Source organism: Medicago sativa, chromosome 8 (genome assembly GCF_051527215.1).
Source record: "Medicago sativa cultivar Bolivia chromosome 8, Bolivia_mono, whole genome shotgun sequence".
In the NCBI taxonomy this organism is placed as follows: domain Eukaryota; kingdom Viridiplantae; phylum Streptophyta; class Magnoliopsida; order Fabales; family Fabaceae; genus Medicago; species Medicago sativa.
The window spans coordinates 48,221,364-48,244,524 of record NC_140756.1 but is presented as its reverse complement, the minus strand read 5'-3'; the positions used below and the strand labels follow the sequence as shown (position 1 = coordinate 48,244,524).

General features: G+C 34.4%; 1 protein-coding gene and 1 long non-coding RNA gene across 2 annotated transcripts; both read right to left on the bottom strand.

Moving 5' to 3' along the window:
• Positions 1-224: 224 nt before the first annotated feature.
• On the bottom strand, positions 225-1,644 carry LOC146899325 (uncharacterized). Its single transcript, XR_015023238.1, has 2 exons — positions 1,231-1,644; positions 225-453 (listed from the first exon to the last, which is right to left on the bottom strand). It is a non-coding gene; the product is annotated as an uncharacterized LOC146899325 (long non-coding RNA).
• A 110-nt stretch (positions 1,645-1,754) lies between these two features.
• LOC146899324 (uncharacterized) lies at positions 1,755-5,232 on the bottom strand. Its single transcript, XM_085733779.1, has 2 exons — positions 5,003-5,232; positions 1,755-4,225 (listed from the first exon to the last, which is right to left on the bottom strand). The coding sequence occupies exon 2, from the start codon at positions 3,101-3,103 to the stop codon at positions 2,117-2,119; it is 987 nt and encodes a 328-aa protein (XP_085589905.1). The 5' UTR covers positions 3,104-4,225; positions 5,003-5,232; the 3' UTR covers positions 1,755-2,116.
• Positions 5,233-23,161: the final 17,929 nt, after the last annotated feature.

The following is a 23,161-nucleotide window of genomic DNA, read 5'->3' as shown; positions in this document are numbered from 1 at the left end:
ATTCGGAAAAATGAAAGTGTTGGAATGACTTTGTCGCGAAAATGAGATTTTAGCCTATATGGCTAAAAGTTTGATAAAGGTTGAACTTGTCCCTCGATCTCCCTTGATATGAAATGTAACGACCCAGATTTTTGGGACATTAACTTATGAAATTCTTAGTGAAAAAGATGAACTATTTTTGTTCTTGCATAATAAAAATAACTTGAAACTCGTTGACTTCAAAATAAATGAGTAAATAAGTTTCTCTTAAATTTTCAGAATAGTAAATCAGAGTTGTTTTACATCAAGATTAAAAAAAAAAAAAAAAAATCTTAAGAGCAAGGCTCTTGGCCTTTCACTACCCCAAGACACACCCTAGCTGGTCATAACTTTGGACGCTTGTGATAAAATCTCGCCAGGCGAACCAAAGGTCCACATCTCTCGGAGCCTCAATCTATAGGTCATGATCAATATCTGATTTCAAATGCGGAAAAGGGTCAACTCCCAAAAAAATAACAAATATACAAGTCATACATATATGTAACATGTATTTCAAGGCATGCAAATAGTACTAATATTAATATAAAGTACCCAAAATGTCAACACCCCAAAACACATGTGGACTCGACAAATGCACGACACCCTAAAGGTTGACCTAAATGCGACACAAATGATCCGGATATCACCTCCCTTATAGGGCAACAAAAGTTCTTCGTAGATATTTGTGGGCTTCAACCAATTATGAACACTCCACCGTGGCTCCAACCAATTATGGACACCACGTACCCCACGGGTCCCAACCAATTATGGGCACCAAAAGAAAACAACGAGCCTCAACCAATTAGGAGCACTCAAAAGGAAACGACGAGCCCCAACCAATTATGGGCACTCAAGACTTCGGGTCCCAACCAATTATGGGCACCACGCGACTATGAATGTATGTATGCGACATTGGTTATGAACTCCACAAAATAAGTCACTCACAATGAGTATTCAACTAAATTAATCAATGTCTTAACCACCTGCTAGAGACATAGATTACACCAACAGTAACTCCGACTAATGAGATATGCAAGACCCCAATTTAGGCATGACAACTAGAAGTTAAACTCAAAATCAAGCAATACCAAATCAAGTTCACATAGTATATACGCATGGCAAAATACACAAACATGTTCAAAACATCATCATTTTAACAAGTAAATACATATATACAATAAAATAATAAAAATGGAGCGCCCTTTCCCTTACCTTAACAATATAGCAGCTATTAAGATTTCTACTCGTGGTCTTTGCTCCACTGATTCTACACTTGGTGATAAGTCTAATTGTTATTCCTTAGGGTGGATCTTTAGTTCTCCTTCCTTCCTCCTTCAAGACTCTCTCTCTCAGTTTCTCTCTATTTTCTTCAAAGTATATAATCAGTAAAAATGAATGGAAAGAATGAGGTAACCGATGAAATAACCCTCCCACTAACTTCCTTCCTAAATGAGTGGCACTATACTTAAGAAATAGGAGGTTACACTTATCTTTTTAAACACGTTGCTTTAGTTCTCTTTTCCTGTACACTAAGTTTATATGAAATTGATACCAAGTCAAAGCCTTCCTTAATAATAGGTATAGTACTAGCACACACAAGAAAATCTACAAGGTAACAATATTCATTATTTTTTTTATATATTCCCATGGTCACCCAATTTTCGTACTTTTTCTTCTCTAATAAAACAATTATCCTAATCATGCAATTTGTATCCCACACACATAATAATATAATAAAATAAATATTTATATTCATTTTTTTTTAATGAAATAACATAAAACATTCATCAAATAATTAGTGACATCGGCTCGACTATAACAAAATAGTTTAACGAAATAAATAGCAAACTAAATAAAATAAAAACTCGGATCTTACATTCTACCCACCTAAAATAGTTTCGTCCTCGAAACTGACACTAGAGAAAGTCTCGAGAACGTTAGTTTATTTCTTACCTAATAACTCTAATATCTCTAACCCTTACTAGACTACTTCAAACACCAGGATCATATGAACTGAAGTCTCATATCCCATAATGGAATATAGGTGTCCTGGTGCATTACGTGTTGTTCTTGCCACATTTTCCGGATCTTACTCTTCTCACGCCTTGCAGTCCCTAGCAAGATGTCCCGGTTCACGGCAACGATAACAAAGATTGTTCTCCGCGGTACACTTGTCAGCATAGTGTCCCGGATCTCCACACTTGAAACAGTAAGGCTTTAGCTTAAAGAGGTCTCCATTGATTCCCGCACTAGGTTCCGATGAATTATTATGATCCCCTTTAGGTTCTCTGGAGTCCTCGTAGGGCTTCTTCCCATTTCCTCCTCGTCCACGGTTTTGATTGCTGGAACGAGTTGGTCCCCCAAAGTTATTGTTGTTCCCTCGAGCAAGTCTCTTATTCTTCATCGCTTCTATTTCTCTACACTTTTCTACCAAAGGATGGAATTGTTGAATTCCCAATGGCATTACCATGTCTTGAATTTCATCCTTGAGCCCCTCTTGGAATCGGTGGCACATGTAGGCCTCATCCACAGTTTGACGAAAGAACTTGAAGTACCTGGACAATGTCTCAAACCTTGCTGCATATGCTCCTACCGTCATGTTGCCCTGTCGTAACTTCAGAAAATCATCACCCAATTTAGTTCTTGCACTCTGAGGAAAATATCTTTCCAAGAACTTGGTCTGAAAAACCTCCCATGTGATTTCCTCTTGCGCATTTTCTAACATACTTTTAGCATTTTTCCACCAATACTCTGCATCACCAAGCAACAAATACGTGGCATAGTTCACCTTCGATTCTTCAGGACAGTTCATCACTTTCAATATCTTCTCCACTTCTTGTAGCCACAGATCAGCCTTCTCTGGGTCTAATTCTCCATGGAATTGGGGTGGATTGTGACGACGAAAATCTGTCAATCCCCTTGAATCTGCTTCCCTAGCTTCTCTCTGCTGTTTCAATTGGTCTCGCTGAATTTTGGCGGCTGTTTGTGCAGCAACAGCAGCAGCCATGTTAGTCATAGCCTGAGCCATCTGGGTGTTAACATCTCCAGAAGTTCCAGTAGTCGCCGGAGTACGTCTTGGAGGCATTGTTTCCTGCAATGCTTAAACAAGTCATTACTCTATCTTCATAAATACTCATAGAACCACTATCTTAACTCACAGAAACTTAGACTTCTACCACTCAAATTTAAATCTTAAAAACCTCTCACCCTCGACATTCTTGATTCACATTATCCACCACCTAGATTTACCTGCTTAGGAACTCCTCTCAAGATATCTGTAGCAATCTCTTGCGATGTAGTTAACAATACAAGTCTCACATTTCTTTACCAACGCTCAAGATTATTAAAATCAATGAAGTAACATAACTCTCTTTCAACTCAAGCAAATATTGCACTCTTCAAAGAAATATCCATTAAACAATGCGGCAATAGTTCAACATCCTTTAGGTACACGCAAAGTGATGGTTGCCAACCACTTCCAATGAGGTGGCCATCCTTCCCTCCTAACAATTATTCCGTTCACTACTACTACTACTTGTAGTTAATATCTAATGAGTTTATCCAATCACTTAAATCCCGATAACGAAAGACAACCCTCCTAAGAAACTTGGGTGTAGACATCACACATTCTTGATACTAGTACCTCACATAATTGTCACTACTTATCATAGATAAGGTCAAGGTCATCGCACTTGCGCTTAGAACACACTATTTCAAGAAAACATGATTTTTTTTTTTTTTGGAGTAAGTCAGAAATGCACTTCTTCTTTAGAGGACTTCAACCGACATGACTAGCACTAAAATTACTTATACAAACTACCCCGACATCCCCACAGTCCGAACTGGATCGAACTGCTCTGATACCAAATGTAACGACCCAGATTTTTGGGACATTAACTTATGAAATTCTTAGTGAAAAAGATGAACTATTTTTGTTCTTGCATAATAAAAATAACTTGAAACTCGTTGACTTCAAAATAAATGAGTAAATAAGTTTCTCTTAAATTTTCAGAATAGTAAATCAGAGTTGTTTTACATCAAGATTAAAAAAAAAAAAAAAAAATCTTAAGAGCAAGGCTCTTGGCCTTTCACTACCCCAAGACACACCCTAGCTGGTCATAACTTTGGACGCTTGTGATAAAATCTCGCCAGGCGAACCAAAGGTCCACATCTCTCGGAGCCTCAATCTATAGGTCATGATCAATATCTGATTTCAAATGCGGAAAAGGGTCAACTCCCAAAAAAATAACAAATATACAAGTCATACTTATATGTAACATGTATTTCAAGGCATGCAAATAGTACTAATATTAATATAAAGTACCCAAAATGTCAACACCCCAAAACACATGTGGACTCGACAAATGCACGACACCCTAAAGGTTGACCTAAATGCGACACAAATGATCCGGATATCACCTCCCTTATAGGGCAACAAAAGTTCTTCGTAGATATTTGTGGGCTTCAACCAATTATGAACACTCCACCGTGGCTCCAACCAATTATGGACACCACGTACCCCACGGGTCCCAACCAATTATGGGCACCAAAAGAAAACAACGAGCCTCAACCAATTAGGAGCACTCAAAAGGAAACGACGAGCCCCAACCAATTATGGGCACTCAAGACTTCGGGTCCCAACCAATTATGGGCACCACGCGACTATGAATGTATGTATGCGACATTGGTTATGAACTCCACAAAATAAGTCACTCACAATGAGTATTCAACTAAATTAATCAATGTCTTAACCACCTGCTAGAGACATAGATTACACCAACAGTAACTCCGACTAATGAGATATGCAAGACCCCAATTTAGGCATGACAACTAGAAGTTAAACTCAAAATCAAGCAATACCAAATCAAGTTCACATAGTATATACGCATGGCAAAATACACAAACATGTTCAAAACATCATCATTTTAACAAGTAAATACATATATACAATAAAATAATAAAAATGGAGCGCCCTTTCCCTTACCTTAACAATATAGCAGCTATTAAGATTTCTACTCGTGGTCTTTGCTCCACTGATTCTACACTTGGTGATAAGTCTAATTGTTATTCCTTAGGGTGGATCTTTAGTTCTCCTTCCTTCCTCCTTCAAGACTCTCTCTCTCAGTTTCTCTCTATTTTCTTCAAAGTATATAATCAGTAAAAATGAATGGAAAGAATGAGGTAACCGATGAAATAACCCTCCCACTAACTTCCTTCCTAAATGAGTGGCACTATACTTAAGAAATAGGAGGTTACACTTATCTTTTTAAACACGTTGCTTTAGTTCTCTTTTCCTGTACACTAAGTTTATATGAAATTGATACCAAGTCAAAGCCTTCCTTAATAATAGGTATAGTACTAGCACACACAAGAAAATCTACAAGGTAACAATATTCATTATTTTTTTTATATATTCCCATGGTCACCCAATTTTCGTACTTTTTCTTCTCTAATAAAACAATTATCCTAATCATGCAATTTGTATCCCACACACATAATAATATAATAAAATAAATATTTATATTCATTTTTTTTTAATGAAATAACATAAAACATTCATCAAATAATTAGTGACATCGGCTCGACTATAACAAAATAGTTTAACGAAATAAATAGCAAACTAAATAAAATAAAAACTCGGATCTTACATGAAACATGATATGTGAACCTATTTGGTTTTGTATTCGGCAAAATGAAATTATTTGAATGACCATTGTCCCAAAAATGAGATTTTAGCCTATATGGTTAAAAGTTTGATAAATATTAATGTTGAATTTGTCCCTCGATGTCCATTATTGCGTAACATAATATGTGAACCAATTTCGTTTTAAATTTGGTAAATAGAAAGTCATGAGATGACCCTTATCGCGAAAATGAGATTTTAGCTTATATTGTTACATGTTTGTTAAATATAAAGGTTGAACATGTCCCTCAATGTCCCTTGATGCGAAACATGATATGTGAACCTATTTGGTTTGAAATTCGGTAAAATGAAAGTATTGAAATGACCATTGTCGCGAAAATGAAATGTTAGCCTATGTGGTTAGAAGTTTGATAAACAGTGAACTTGTCCCTCGATGTCCCTTGATGTGAAACATGATATGTGAACCTATTTGGTTTTATATTCGGAAAAATGAAAGTATTGGAATGACTTTGTCGCGAAAATAAGTTTATTGCTTATATGGTTAGAAGTTTGATAAAGGTTGAACTTGTCCCTCGATCTCCCTTGATACGAAACATGATATGTGAACCTATTTGGTTTGAAATTAGGTAAAATGATAGTATTGAAATGACCCTTGTCGCGAAAATGAAATGTTAGCCTATGTGGTTAGAAGTTTGATAAACAGTGAACTTGTCCCTCGATGTCCCTTGATGCGAAACATGATATGTGAACCTATTTGGTTTTATATTCGGAAAAATGAAAGTGTTGGAATGACTTTGTCGCGAAAATGAGATTTTAGCCTATATGGCTAAAAGTTTGATAAAGGTTGAACTTGTCCCTCGATCTCCCTTGATATGAAACATGATATGTGAACCTATTTGGTTTTGTATTCGGCAAAATGAAATTATTTGAATGACCATTTTCCCAAAAATGAGATTTTAGTCTATATGGTTAAAAGTTTGATAAATATTAATGTTGAATTTTTCCCTCGATGTCCTTTATTGTGTACCATAATATTTGAACCAATTTCGTTTTAAATTTGGTAAATAGAAAGTAATGTGATGACCCTTATCGCAAAAACGAGATTTTAGCTTATATTGTTAAGATTGAACATGTCCCTCGATGTCCCTTGATGCGAAACATGATATGTGAACCTATTTGGTTTGAAATTCGGTAAAATGAAAGTATTGAAATGACCCTTGTCGCGAAAATGAAATGTTAGCCTATCTGGTTAGAAGTTTGATAAACAGTGAACTTGTCCCTCGATGTCCCTTGATGCGAAACATGATATGTGAACCTATTTGGTTTTATATTCGGAAAAATGAAAGTATTGGAATGACTTTGTCGCGAAAATGAGATTTTAGCCTATATGGTTAGAAGTTTGATAAAGGTTGAACTTGTCCCTCGATCTCCCTTGATGCGAAACATGATATGTGAACCTATTTGGTTTTGTATTCGGCAAAATGAAATTATTTGAATGACCATTGTCCCAAAAATGAGATTTTAGCCTATATGGTTAAAAGTTTGATAAATATTAATGTTGAATTTGTCCCTCGATGTCCATTATTGCGTAACATAATATGTGAACCAATTTCGTTTTAAATTTGGTAAATAGAAAGTCATGAGATGACCCTTATCGCGAAAATGAGATTTTAGCTTATATTGTTACATGTTTGTTAAATATAAAGGTTGAACATGTCCCTCAATGTCCCTTGATGCGAAACATGATATGTGAACCTATTTGGTTTGAAATTCGGTAAAATGAAAGTATTGAAATGACCATTGTCGCGAAAATGAAATGTTAGCCTATGTGGTTAGAAGTTTGATAAACAGTGAACTTGTCCCTCGATGTCCCTTGATGCGAAACATGATATGTGAACCTATTTGGTTTTATATTCGGAAAAATGAAAGTATTGGAATGACTTTGTCGCGAAAATAAGTTTATTGCCTATATGGTTAGAAGTTTGATAAAGGTTGAACTTGTCCCTCGATCTCCCTTGATACGAAACATGATATGTGAACCTATTTGGTTTGAAATTAGGTAAAATGAAAGTATTGAAATGACCCTTGTCGCGAAAATGAAATGTTAGCCTATGTGGTTAGAAGTTTGATAAACAGTGAACTTGTCCCTCGATGTTCCTTGATGCGAAACATGATATGTGAACCTATTTGGTTTTATATTCGGAAAAATGAAAGTATTGGAATGACTTTGTCGCGAAAATGAGATTTTAGCCTATATGGTTAGAAGTTTGATAAAGGTTGAACTTGTCCCTCGATCTCCCTTGATGCGAAACATGATATGTGAACCTATTTGGTTTTGTATTCGGCAAAATGAAATTATTTGAATGACCATTGTCCCAAAAATGAGATTTTAGCCTATATGGTTAAAAGTTTGATAAATATTAATGTTGAATTTGTCCCTCGATGTCCATTATTGCGTAACATAATATGTGAACCAATTTCGTTTTAAATTTGGTAAATAGAAAGTCATGAGATGACCCTTATCGCGAAAATGAGATTTTAGCTTATATTGTTACATGTTTGTTAAATATAAAGGTTGAACATGTCCCTCAATGTCCCTTGATGCGAAACATGATATGTGAACCTATTTGGTTTGAAATTCGGTAAAATGAAAGTATTGAAATGACCATTGTCGCGAAAATGAAATGTTAGCCTATGTGGTTAGAAGTTTGATAAACAGTGAACTTGTCCCTCGATGTCCCTTGATGTGAAACATGATATGTGAACCTATTTGGTTTTATATTCGGAAAAATGAAAGTATTGGAATGACTTTGTCGCGAAAATAAGTTTATTGCCTATATGGTTAGAAGTTTGATAAAGGTTGAACTTGTCCCTCAATCTCCCTTGATACGAAACATGATATGTGAACCTATTTGGTTTGAAATTAGGTAAAATGATAGTATTGAAATGACCCTTGTCGCGAAAATGAAATGTTAGCCTATGTGGTTAGAAGTTTGATAAACAGTGAACTTGTCCCTCGATGTCCCTTGATGCGAAACATGATATGTGAACCTATTTGGTTTTATATTCGGAAAAATGAAAGTGTTGGAATGACTTTGTCGCGAAAATGAGATTTTAGCCTATATGGCTAAAAGTTTGATAAAGGTTGAACTTGTCCCTCGATCTCCCTTGATATGAAACATGATATGTGAACCTATTTGGTTTTGTATTCGGCAAAATGAAATTATTTGAATGACCATTTTCCCAAAAATGAGATTTTAGTCTATATGGTTAAAAGTTTGATAAATATTAATGTTGAATTTTTCCCTCGATGTCCTTTATTGTGTACCATAATATTTGAACCAATTTCGTTTTAAATTTGGTAAATAGAAAGTAATGTGATGACCCTTATCGCAAAAACGAGATTTTAGCTTATATTGTTAAGATTGAACATGTCCCTCGATGTCCCTTGATGCGAAACATGATATGTGAACCTATTTGATTTGAAATTCGGTAAAATGAAAGTATTGAAATGACCCTTGTCGCGAAAATGAAATGTTAGCCTATCTGGTTAGAAGTTTGATAAACAGTGAACTTGTCCCTCGATGTCCCTTGATGCGAAACATGATATGTGAACCTATTTGGTTTTATATTCGGAAAAATGAAAGTATTGGAATGACTTTGTCGCGAAAATGAGATTTTAGCCTATATGGTTAGAAGTTTGATAAAGGTTGAACTTGTCCCTCGATCTCCCTTGATGCGAAACATGATATGTGAACCTATTTGGTTTTGTATTCGGCAAAATGAAATTATTTGAATGACCATTGTCCCAAAAATGAGATTTTAGCCTATATGGTTAAAAGTTTGATAAATATTAATGTTGAATTTGTCCCTCGATGTCCATTATTGCGTAACATAATATGTGAACCAATTTCGTTTTAAATTTGGTAAATAGAAAGTCATGAGATGACCCTTATCGCGAAAATGAGATTTTAGCTTATATTGTTACATGTTTGTTAAATATAAAGGTTGAACATGTCCCTCAATGTCCCTTGATGCGAAACATGATATGTGAACCTATTTGGTTTGAAATTCGGTAAAATGAAAGTATTGAAATGACCATTGTCGCGAAAATGAAATGTTAGCCTATGTGGTTAGAAGTTTGATAAACAGTGAACTTGTCCCTCGATGTCCCTTGATGCGAAACATGATATGTGAACCTATTTGGTTTTATATTCGGAAAAATGAAAGTATTGGAATGACTTTGTCGCGAAAATAAGTTTATTGCCTATATGGTTAGAAGTTTGATAAAGGTTGAACTTGTCCCTCGATCTCCCTTGATACGAAACATGATATGTGAACCTATTTGGTTTGAAATTAGGTAAAATGAAAGTATTGAAATGACCCTTGTCGCGAAAATGAAATGTTAGCCTATGTGGTTAGAAGTTTGATAAACAGTGAACTTGTCCCTCGATGTCCCTTGATGCGAAACATGATATGTGAACCTATTTGGTTTTATATTCGGAAAAATGAAAGTATTGGAATGACTTTGTCGCGAAAATGAGATTTTAGCCTATATGGTTAGAAGTTTGATAAAGGTTGAACTTGTCCCTCGATCTCCCTTGATGCGAAACATGATATGTGAACCTATTTGGTTTTGTATTCGGCAAAATGAAATTATTTGAATGACCATTGTCCCAAAAATGAGATTTTAGCCTATATGGTTAAAAGTTTGATAAATATTAATGTTGAATTTGTCCCTCGATGTCCATTATTGCGTAACATAATATGTGAACCAATTTCGTTTTAAATTTGGTAAATAGAAAGTCATGAGATGACCCTTATCGCGAAAATGAGATTTTAGCTTATATTGTTACATGTTTGTTAAATATAAAGGTTGAACATGTCCCTCAATGTCCCTTGATGCGAAACATGATATGTGAACCTATTTGGTTTGAAATTCGGTAAAATGAAAGTATTGAAATGACCATTGTCGCGAAAATGAAATGTTAGCCTATGTGGTTAGAAGTTTGATAAACAGTGAACTTGTCCCTCGATGTCCCTTGATGCGAAACATGATATGTGAACCTATTTGGTTTTATATTCAGAAAAATGAAAGTATTGGAATGACTTTGTCGCGAAAATAAGTTTATTGCCTATATGGTTAGAAGTTTGATAAAGGTTGAACTTGTCCCTCGATCTCCCTTGATACGAAACATGATATGTGAACCTATTTGGTTTGAAATTAGGTAAAATGATAGTATTGAAATGACCCTTGTCGCGAAAATGAAATGTTAGCCTATGTGGTTAGAAGTTTGATAAACAGTGAACTTGTCCCTCGATGTCCCTTGATGCGAAACATGATATGTGAACCTATTTGGTTTTATATTCGGAAAAATGAAAGTGTTGGAATGACTTTGTCGCGAAAATGAGATTTTAGCCTATATGGCTAAAAGTTTGATAAAGGTTGAACTTGTCCCTCGATCTCCCTTGATATGAAACATGATATGTGAACCTATTTGGTTTTGTATTCGGCAAAATGAAATTATTTGAATGACCATTTTCCCAAAAATGAGATTTTAGTCTATATGGTTAAAAGTTTGATAAATATTAATGTTGAATTTTTCCCTCGATGTCCTTTATTGTGTACCATAATATTTGAACCAATTTCGTTTTAAATTTGGTAAATAGAAAGTAATGAGATGACCCTTATCGCGAAAACGAGATTTTAGCTTATATTGTTAAGGTTGAACATGTCCCTCGATGTCCCTTGATGCGAAACATGATATGTGAACCTATTTGGTTTGAATTTCGATAAAATGAAAGTATTGAAATGACCCTTGTCGCGAAAATGAAATGTTAGCCTATGTGGTTAGAAGTTTGATAAACAGTGAGCTTGTCCCTCGATGTCCCTTGATGCGAAACATGATATGTGAACCTATTTGGTTTCATATTCGGAAAAATGAAAGTATTGGAATGACTTTGTCGCGAAAATGAGATTTTAGCCTATATGGTTAGAAGTTTGATAAAGGTTGAACTTGTCCCTCGATCTCCCTTGATACGAAACATGATATGTGAACCTATTTGGTTTTGTATTCGGCAAAATGAAATTATTTGAATGACCATTGTCCCAAAAATGAGATTTCAGCCTATATGGTTAAAAGTTTGATAAATATTAATGTTGAATTTGTCCCTCGATGTCCATTATTGCGTAACATAATATGTGAACCAATTTCGTTTTAAATTTGGTAAATAGAAAGTCATGAGATGACCCTTATCGCGAAAATGAGATTTTAGCTTATATTGTTACATGTTTGTTAAATATAAAGGTTGAACATGTCCCTCGATGTCCCTTGATGCGAAACATGATATGTGAACCTATTTGGTTTGAAATTCGGTAAAATGAAAGTATTGAAATGACCATTGTCGCGAAAATGAAATGTTAGCCTATGTGGTTAGAAGTTTGATAAACAGTGAACTTGTCCCTCGATGTCCCTTGATGTGAAACATGATATGTGAACCTATTTGGTTTTATATTCGGAAAAATGAAAGTATTGGAATGACTTTGTCGCGAAAATAAGTTTATTGCCTATATGGTTAGAAGTTTGATAAAGGTTGAACTTGTCCCTCGATCTCCCTTGATACGAAACATGATATGTGAACCTATTTGGTTTGAAATTAGGTAAAATGATAGTATTGAAATGACCCTTGTCGCGAAAATGAAATGTTAGCCTATGTGGTTAGAAGTTTGATAAACAGTGAACTTGTCCCTCGATGTCCCTTGATGCGAAACATGATATGTGAACCTATTTGGTTTTATATTCGGAAAAATGAAAGTGTTGGAATGACTTTGTCGCGAAAATGAGATTTTAGCCTATATGGCTAAAAGTTTGATAAAGGTTGAACTTGTCCCTCGATCTCCCTTGATATGAAACATGATATGTGAACCTATTTGGTTTTGTATTCGGCAAAATGAAATTATTTGAATGACCATTGTCCCAAAAATGAGATTTTAGCCTATATGGTTAAAAGTTTGATAAATATTAATGTTGAATTTGTCCCTCGATGTCCATTATTGCGTAACATAATATGTGAACCAATTTCGTTTTAAATTTGGTAAATAGAAAGTCATGAGATGACCCTTATCGCGAAAATGAGATTTTAGCTTATATTGTTACATGTTTGTTAAATATAAAGGTTGAACATGTCCCTCAATGTCCCTTGATGCGAAACATGATATGTGAACCTATTTGGTTTGAAATTCGGTAAAATGAAAGTATTGAAATGACCATTGTCGCGAAAATGAAATGTTAGCCTATGTGGTTAGAAGTTTGATAAACAGTGAACTTGTCCCTCGATGTCCCTTGATGTGAAACATGATATGTGAACCTATTTGGTTTTATATTCGGAAAAATGAAAGTATTGGAATGACTTTGTCGCGAAAATAAGTTTATTGCCTATATGGTTAGAAGTTTGATAAAGGTTGAACTTGTCCCTCGATCTCCCTTGATACGAAACATGATATGTGAATCTATTTGGTTTGAAATTAGGTAAAATGATAGTATTGAAATGACCCTTGTCGCGAAAATGAAATGTTAGCCTATGTGGTTAGAAGTTTGATAAACAGTGAACTTGTCCCTCGATGTCCCTTGATGCGAAACATGATATGTGAACCTATTTGGTTTTATATTCGGAAAAATGAAAGTGTTGGAATGACTTTGTCGCGAAAATGAGATTTTAGCCTATATGGTTAAAAGTTTGATAAAGGTTGAACTTGTCCCTCGATCTCCCTTGATATGAAACATGATATGTGAACCTATTTGGTTTTGTATTCGGCAAAATGAAATTATTTGAATGACCATTTTCCCAAAAATGAGATTTTAGTCTATATGGTTAAAAGTTTGATAAATATTAATGTTGAATTTTTCCCTCGATGTCCTTTATTGTGTACCATAATATTTGAACCAATTTCGTTTTAAATTTGGTAAATAGAAAGTAATGTGATGACCCTTATCGCAAAAACGAGATTTTAGCTTATATTGTTAAGATTGAACATGTCCCTCGATGTCCCTTGATGCGAAACATGATATGTGAACCTATTTGGTTTGAAATTCGGTAAAATGAAAGTATTGAAATGACCCTTGTCGCGAAAATGAAATGTTAGCCTATCTGGTTAGAAGTTTGATAAACAGTGAACTTGTCCCTCGATGTCCCTTGATGCGAAACATGATATGTGAACCTATTTGGTTTTATATTCGGAAAAATGAAAGTATTGGAATGACTTTGTCGCGAAAATGAGATTTTAGCCTATATGGTTAGAAGTTTGATAAAGGTTGAACTTGTCCCTCGATCTCCCTTGATGCGAAACATGATATGTGAACCTATTTGGTTTTGTATTCGGTAAAATGAAATTATTTGAATGACCATTGTCCCAAAAATGAGATTTTAGCCTATATGGTTAAAAGTTTGATAAATATTAATGTTGAATTTGTCCCTCGAATTCCATTATTGCGTAACATAATATGTGAACCAATTTCGTTTTAAATTTGGTAAATAGAAAGTCATGAGATGACCCTTATCGCGAAAATGAGATTTTAGCTTATATTGTTACATGTTTGTTAAATATAAAGGTTGAACATGTCCCTCAATGTCCCTTGATGCGAAACATGATATGTGAACCTATTTGGTTTGAAATTCGGTAAAATGAAAGTATTGAAATGACCATTGTCGCGAAAATGAAATGTTAGCCTATGTGGTTAGAAGTTTGATAAACAGTGAACTTGTCCCTCGATGTCCCTTGATGCGAAACATGATATGTGAACCTATTTGGTTTTATATTCGGAAAAATGAAAGTATTGGAATGACTTTGTCGCGAAAATAAGTTTATTGCCTATATGGTTAGAAGTTTGATAAAGGTTGAACTTGTCCCTCGATCTCCCTTGATACGAAACATGATATGTGAACCTATTTGGTTTAAAATTAGGTAAAATGAAAGTATTGAAATGACCCTTGTCGCGAAAATGAAATGTTAGCCTATGTGGTTAGAAGTTTGATAAACAGTGAACTTGTCCCTCGATGTCCCTTGATGCGAAACATGATATGTGAACCTATTTGGTTTTATATTCGGAAAAATGAAAGTATTGGAATGACTTTGTCGCGAAAATGAGATTTTAGCCTATATGGTTAGAAGTTTGATAAAGGTTGAACTTGTCCCTCGATCTCCCTTGATGCGAAACATGATATGTGAACCTATTTGGTTTTGTATTCGGCAAAATGAAATTATTTGAATGACCATTGTCCCAAAAATGAGATTTTAGCCTATATGGTTAAAAGTTTGATAAATATTAATGTTGAATTTGTCCCTCGATGTCCATTATTGCGTAACATAATATGTGAACCAATTTCGTTTTAAATTTGGTAAATAGAAAGTCATGAGATGACCCTTATCGCGAAAATGAGATTTTAGCTTATATTGTTACATGTTTGTTAAATATAAAGGTTGAACATGTCCCTCAATGTCCCTTGATGCGAAACATGATATGTGAACCTATTTGGTTTGAAATTCGGTAAAATGAAAGTATTGAAATGACCATTGTCGCGAAAATGAAATGTTAGCCTATGTGGTTAGAAGTTTGATAAACAGTGAACTTGTCCCTCGATGTCCCTTGATGCGAAACATGATATGTGAACCTATTTGGTTTTATATTCGGAAAAATGAAAGTATTGGAATGACTTTGTCGCGAAAATAAGTTTATTGCCTATATGGTTAGAAGTTTGATAAAGGTTGAACTTGTCCCTCGATCTCCCTTGATACGAAACATGATATGTGAACCTATTTGGTTTGAAATTAGGTAAAATGAAAGTATTGAAATGACCCTTGTCGCGAAAATGAAATGTTAGCCTATGTGGTTAGAAGTTTGATAAACAGTGAACTTGTCCCTCGATGTCCCTTGATGCGAAACATGATATGTGAACCTATTTGGTTTTATATTCGGAAAAATGAAAGTGTTGGAATGACTTTGTCGCGAAAATGAGATTTTAGCCTATATGGTTAAAAGTTTGATAAAGGTTGAACTTGTCCCTCGATCTCCCTTGATATGAAACATGATATGTGAACCTATTTGGTTTTGTATTCGGCAAAATGAAATTATTTGAATGACCATTTTCCCAAAAATGAGATTTTAGTCTATATGGTTAAAAGTTTGATAAATATTAATGTTGAATTTTTCCCTCGATGTCCTTTATTGTGTACCATAATATTTGAACCAATTTCGTTTTAAATTTGGTAAATAGAAAGTAATGAGATGACCCTTATCGCGAAAACGAGATTTTAGCTTATATTGTTAAGGTTGAACATGTCCCTCGATGTCCCTTGATGCGAAACATGATATGTGAACCTATTTGGTTTGAAATTCGGTAAAATGAAAGTATTGAAATGACCATTGTCGCGAAAATGAAATGTTAGCCTATGTGGTTAGAAGTTTGATAAACAGTGAACTTGTCCCTCGATGTCCCTTGATGCGAAACATGATATCTGAACCTATTTGGTTTGAAATTCGGTGAAATGAAAGTATTGAAATGACCCTTGTCGCGAAAATGAAATGTTAGCCTATCTGGTTAGAAGTTTGATAAACAGTGAGCTTGTCCCTCGATGTCCCTTGATGCGAAACATGATATGTGAACCTATTTGGTTTTATATTCGGAAAAATGAAAGTATTGGAATGACTTTGTCGCGAAAATGAGATTTTAGCCTATATGGTTAGAAGTTTGATAAAGGTTGAACTTGTCCCTCGATCTCCCTTGATGCGAAACATGATATGTGAACCTATTTGGTTTTGTATTCGGCAAAATGAAATTATTTGAATGACCATTGTCCCAAAAATGAGATTTTAGCCTATATGGTTAAAAGTTTGATAAATTTAATGTTGAATTTGTCCCTCGATGTCCATTATTGCGTAACATAATATGTGAACCAATTTCGTTTTAAATTTGGTAAATAGAAAGTCATGAGATGACCCTTATCGCGAAAATGAGATTTTAGCTTATATTGTTACATGTTTGTTAAATATAAAGGTTGAACATGTCCCTCGATGTCCCTTGATGCGAAACATGATATGTGAACCTATTTGGTTTGAAATTCGGTAAAATGAAAGTATTGAAATGACCATTGTCGCGAAAATGAAATGTTAGCCTATGTGGTTAGAAGTTTGATAAACAGTGAACTTGTCCCTCGATGTCCCTTGATGTGAAACATGATATGTGAACCTATTTGGTTTTATATTCGGAAAAATGAAAGTATTGGAATGACTTTGTCGCGAAAATAAGTTTATTGCCTATATGGTTAGAAGTTTGATAAAGGTTGAACTTGTCCCTCGATCTCCCTTGATACGAAACATGATATGTGAACCTATTTGGTTTGAAATTAGGTAAAATGAAAGTATTGAAATGACCCTTGTCGCGAAAATGAAATGTTAGCCTATGTGGTTAGAAGTTTGATAAACAGTGAACTTGTCCCTCGATGTCCCTTGATGCGAAACATGATATGTGAACCTATTTGGTTTTATATTCGGAAAAATGAAAGTGTTGGAATGACTTTGTCGCGAAAATGAGATTTTAGCCTATATGGTTAAAAGTTTGATAAAGGTTGAACTTGTCCCTCGATCTCCCTTGATATGAAACATGATATGTGAACCTATTTGGTTTTGTATTCGGCAAAATGAAATTATTTGAATGACCATTTTCCCAAAAATGAGATTTTAGTCTATATGGTTAAAAGTTTGATAAATATTAATGTTGAATTTTTCCCTCGATGTCCTTTATTGTGTACCATAACATTTGAACCAATTTCGTTTTAAATTTGGTAAATAGAAAGTAATGAGATGACCCTTATCGCGAAAACGAGATTTTAGCTTATATTGTTAAGGTTGAATATGTCCCTCGATGTCCCTTGATGCGAAACATGATATGTGAACCTATTTGGTTTGAAATTCGGTAAAATGAAAGTATTGAAATGACCCTTGTCGCGAAAATGAAATGTTAGCCTATGTGGTTAGAAGTTTGATAAACAGTGAACTAGTCCCTCGATGTCCCTTGATGCGAAACATGATATGTGAACCTATTTGGTTTTATATTCGGAAAAATGAAAGTGTTGGAATGACTTTGTCGCGAAAATGAGATTTTAGCCTCTATGGTTAAAAGTTTGATAAAGGTTGAACTTGTCCCTCGATCTCCTTTGATATGAAACATGATATGTGAACCTATTTGGTTTTGTATTCGGCAAAATGAAATTATTTGAATGACCATTTTCCCAAAAATGAGATTTTAGTCTATATGGTTAAAAGTTTGATAAATATTAATGTTGAATTTTTCCCTCGATGTCCTTTATTGTGTACCATAATATTTGAACCAATTTCGTTTTAAATTTGGTAAATAGAAAGTAATGAGATGACCCTTATCGCGAAAACGAGATTTTAGCTTATATTGTTAAGGTTGAACATGTCCCTCGATGTCCCTTGATGCGAAACATGATATGTGAACCTATTTGGTTTGAAATTCGGTAAAATGAAAGTATTGAAATGACCCTTGTCGCGAAAATGAAATGTTAGCCTATGTGGTTAGAAGTTTGATAAACAGTGAACTAGTCCCTCGATGTCCCTTGATGCGAAACATGATATGTGAACCTATTTGGTTTTATATTCGGAAAAATGAAAGTGTTGGAATGACTTTGTCGCGAAAATGAGATTTTAGCCTCTATGGTTAAAAGTTTGATAAAGGTTGAACTTGTCCCTCGATCTCCTTTGATATAAAACATGATATGTGAACCTATTTGGTTTTGTATTCGGCAAAATGAAATTATTTGAATGACCATTTTCCCAAAAATGAGATTTTAGTCTATATGGTTAAAAGTTTGATAAATATTAATGTTGAATTTTTCCCTCGATGTCCTTTATTGTGTACCATAATATTTGAACCAATTTCGTTTTAAATTTGGTAAATAGAAAGTAATGAGATGACCCTTATCGCGAAAACGAGATTTTAGCTTATATTGTTAAGGTTGAACATGTCCCTCGATGTCCCTTGATGCGAAACATGATATGTGAACCTATTTGGTTTGAATTTCGGTAAAATGAAAGTATTGAAATGACCCTTGTCGCGAAAATGAAATGTTAGCCTATGTGGTTAGAAGTTTGATAAACAGTGAGCTTGTCCCTCGATGTCCCTTGATGCGAAACATGATATGTGAACCTATTTGGTTTGAAATTCGGTAAAATGAAAGTATTGAAATGACCATTGTCGCGAAAATGAAATGTTAGCCTATGTGGTTAGAAGTTTGATAAACAGTGAACTTGTCCCTCGATGTCCCTTGATGTGAAACATGATATGTGAACCTATTTGGTTTTATATTCGGAAAAATGAAAGTATTGGAATGACTTTGTCGCGAAAATAAGTTTATTACCTATATGGTTAGAAGTTTGATAAAGGTTGAACTTGTCCCTCGATCTCCCTTGATACGAAACATGATATGTGAACCTATTTGGTTTGAAATTAGGTAAATTGAAAGTATTGAAATGACCCTTGTCGCGAAAATGAAATGTTAGCCTATGTGGTTAGAAGTTTGATAAACAGTGAACTTGTCCCTCGATGTCCCTTGATGCGAAACATGATATGTGAACCTATTTGGTTTTATATTCGGAAAAATGAAAGTGTTGGAATGACTTTGTCGCGAAAATGAGATTTTAGCCTATATGGTTAAAAGTTTGATAAAGGTTGAACTTGTCCCTCGATCTCCCTTGATATGAAACATGATATGTGAACCTATTTGGTTTTGTATTCGGCAAAATGAAATTATTTGAATGACCATTTTCCCAAAAATGAGATTTTAGTCTATATGGTTAAAAGTTTGATAAATATTAATGTTGAATTTTTCCCTCGATGTCCTTTATTGTGTACCATAATATTTGAACCAATTTCGTTTTAAATTTGGTAAATAGAAAGTAATGAGATGACCCTTATCGCGAAAACGAGATTTTAGCTTATATTGTTAAGGTTGAACATGTCCCTCGATGTCCCTTGATGCGAAACTTGATATGTGAACCTATTTGGTTTGAAATTCGGTAAAATGAAAGTATTGAAATGACCCTTGTCGCGAAAATGAAATGTTAGCCTATGTGGTTAGAAGTTTGATAAACAGTGAACTAGTCCCTCGATGTCCCTTGATGCGAAACATGATATGTGAACCTATTTGGTTTTATATTCGGAAAAATGAAAGTGTTGGAATGACTTTGTCGCGAAAATGAGATTTTAGCCTCTATGGTTAAAAGTTTGATAAAGGTTGAACTTGTCCCTCGATCTCCTTTGATATGAAACATGATATGTGAACCTATTTGGTTTTGTATTCGGCAAAATGAAATTATTTGAATGACCATTTTCCCAAAAATGAGATTTTAGTCTATATGGTTAAAAGTTTGATAAATATTAATGTTGAATTTTTCCCTCGATGTCCTTTATTGTGTACCATAATATTTGAACCAATTTCGTTTTAAATTTGGTAAATAGAAAGTAATGAGATGACCCTTATCGCGAAAACGAGATTTTAGCTTATATTGTTAAGGTTGAACATGTCCCTCGATGTCCCTTGATGCGAAACATGATATGTGAACCTATTTGGTTTGAAATTCGGTAAAATGAAAGTATTGAAATGACCCTTGTCGCGAAAATGAAATGTTAGGCTATGTGGTTAGAAGTTTGATAAACAGTGAACTAGTCCCTCGATGTCCCTTGATGCGAAACATGATATGTGAACCTATTTGGTTTTATATTCGGAAAAATGAAAGTGTTGGAATGACTTTGTCGCGAAAATGAGATTTTAGCCTCTATGGTTAAAAGTTTGATAAAGGTTGAACTTGTCCCTCGATCTCCTTTGATATGAAACATGATATGTGAACCTATTTGGTTTTGTATTCGGCAAAATGAAATTATTTGAATGACCATTTTCCCAAAAATGAGATTTTAGTCTATATGGTTAAAAGTTTGATAAATATTAATGTTGAATTTTTCCCTCGATGTCCTTTATTGTGTACCATAATATTTGAACCAATTTCGTTTTAAATTTGGTAAATAGAAAGTAATGAGATGACCCTTATCGCGAAAACGAGATTTTAGCTTATATTGTTAAGGTTGAACATGTCCCTCGATGTCCCTTGATGCGAAACATGATATGTGAACCTATTTGGTTTGAAATTCGGTAAAATGAAAGTATTGAAATGACCCTTGTCGCGAAAATGAAATGTTAGCCTATGTGGTTAGAAGTTTGATAAACAGTGAACTTGTCCCTCGATGTCCCTTGATGCGAAACATGATATGTGAACCTATTTGGTTTTATATTCGGAAAAATGAAAGTATTGGAATGACTTTGTCGCGAAAATAAGTTTATTGCCTATATGGTTAGAAGTTTGATAAAGGTTGAACTTGTCCCTCGATCTCCCTTGATACGAAACATGATATGTGAACCTATTTGGTTTGAAATTAGGTAAAATGAAAGTATTGAAATGACCCTTGTCGCGAAAATGAAATGTTAGCCTATGTGGTTAGAAGTTTGATAAACAGTGAACTTGTCCCTCGATGTCCCTTGATGCGAAACATGATATGTGAACCTATTTGGTTTTATATTCGGAAAAATGAAAGTATTGGAATGACTTTGTCGCGAAAATGAGATTTTAGCCTATATGGTTAGAAGTTTGATAAAGGTTGAACTTGTCCCTCGATCTCCCTTGATGCGAAACATGATATGTGAACCTATTTGGTTTTGTATTCGGCAAAATGAAATTATTTGAATGACCATTGTCCCAAAAATGAGATTTTAGCCTATATGGTTAAAAGTTTGATAAATATTAATGTTGAATTTGTCCCTCGATGTCCATTATTGCGTAACATAATATGTGAACCAATTTCGTTTTAAATTTGGTAAATAGAAAGTCATGAGATGACCCTTATCGCGAAAATGAGATTTTAGCTTATATTGTTACATGTTTGTTAAATATAAAGGTTGAACATGTCCCTCAATGTCCCGTGATGCGAAACATGATATGTGAACCTATTTGGTTTGAAATTCGGTAAAATGAAAGTATTGAAATGACCATTGTCGCGAAAATGAAATGTTAGCCTATGTGGTTAGAAGTTTGATAAACAGTGAACTTGTCCCTCGATGTCCCTTGATGCGAAACATGATATGTGAACCTATTTGGTTTTATATTCGGAAAAATGAAAGTATTGGAATGACTTTGTCGCGAAAATGAGATTTTAGCCTATATGGTTAGAAGTTTGATAAAGGTTGAACTTGTCCCTCGATCTCCCTTGATGCGAAACATGATATGTGAACCTATTTGGTTTTGTATTCGGCAAAATGAAATTATTTGAATGACCATTGTCCCAAAAATGAGATTTTAGCCTATATGGTTAAAAGTTTGATAAATTTAATGTTGAATTTGTCCCTCGATGTCCATTATTGCGTAACATAATATGTGAACCAATTTCGTTTTAAATTTGGTAAATAGAAAGTCATGAGATGACCCTTATCGCGAAAATGAGATTTTAGCTTATATTGTTACATGTTTGTTAAATATAAAGGTTGAACATGTCCCTCGATGTCCCTTGATGCGAAACATGATATGTGAACCTATTTGGTTTGAAATTCGGTAAAATGAAAGTATTGAAATGACCATTGTCGCGAAAATGAAATGTTAGCCTATGTGGTTAGAAGTTTGATAAACAGTGAACTTGTCCCTCGATGTCCCTTGATGGGAAACATGATATGTGAACCTATTTGGTTTTATATTCGGAAAAATGAAAGTATTGGAATGACTTTGTCGCGAAAATAAGTTTATTGCCTATATGGTTAGAAGTTTGATAAAGGTTGAACTTGTCCCTCGATCTCCCTTGATACGAAACATGATATGTGAACCTATTTGGTTTGAAATTAGGTAAAATGAAAGTATTGAAATGACCCTTGTCGCGAAAATGAAATGTTAGCCTATGTGGTTAGAAGTTTGATAAACAGTGAACTTGTCCCTCGATGTCCCTTGATGCGAAACATGATATGTGAACCTATTTGGTTTTATATTCGGAAAAATGAAAGTGTTGGAATGACTTTGTCGCGAAAATGAGATTTTAGCCTATATGGTTAAAAGTTTGATAAAGGTTGAACTTGTCCCTCGATCTCCCTTGATATGAAACATGATATGTGAACCTATTTGGTTTTGTATTCGGCAAAATGAAATTATTTGAATGACCATTTTCCCAAAAATGAGATTTTAGTCTATATGGTTAAAAGTTTGATAAATATTAATGTTGAATTTTTCCCTCGATGTCCTTTATTGTGTACCATAATATTTGAACCAATTTCGTTTTAAATTTGGTAAATAGAAAGTAATGAGATGACCCTTATCGCGAAAACGAGATTTTAGCTTATATTGTTAAGGTTGAATATGTCCCTCGATGTCCCTTGATGCGAAACATGATATG

What these genes read in the sequence shown, in the direction of transcription:
- LOC146899324 (XM_085733779.1), bottom strand. Translation starts at nt 3,103, where the DNA reads ATGCCTCCAAGACGTACTCCGGCGACTACTGGAACTTCTGGAGATGTT.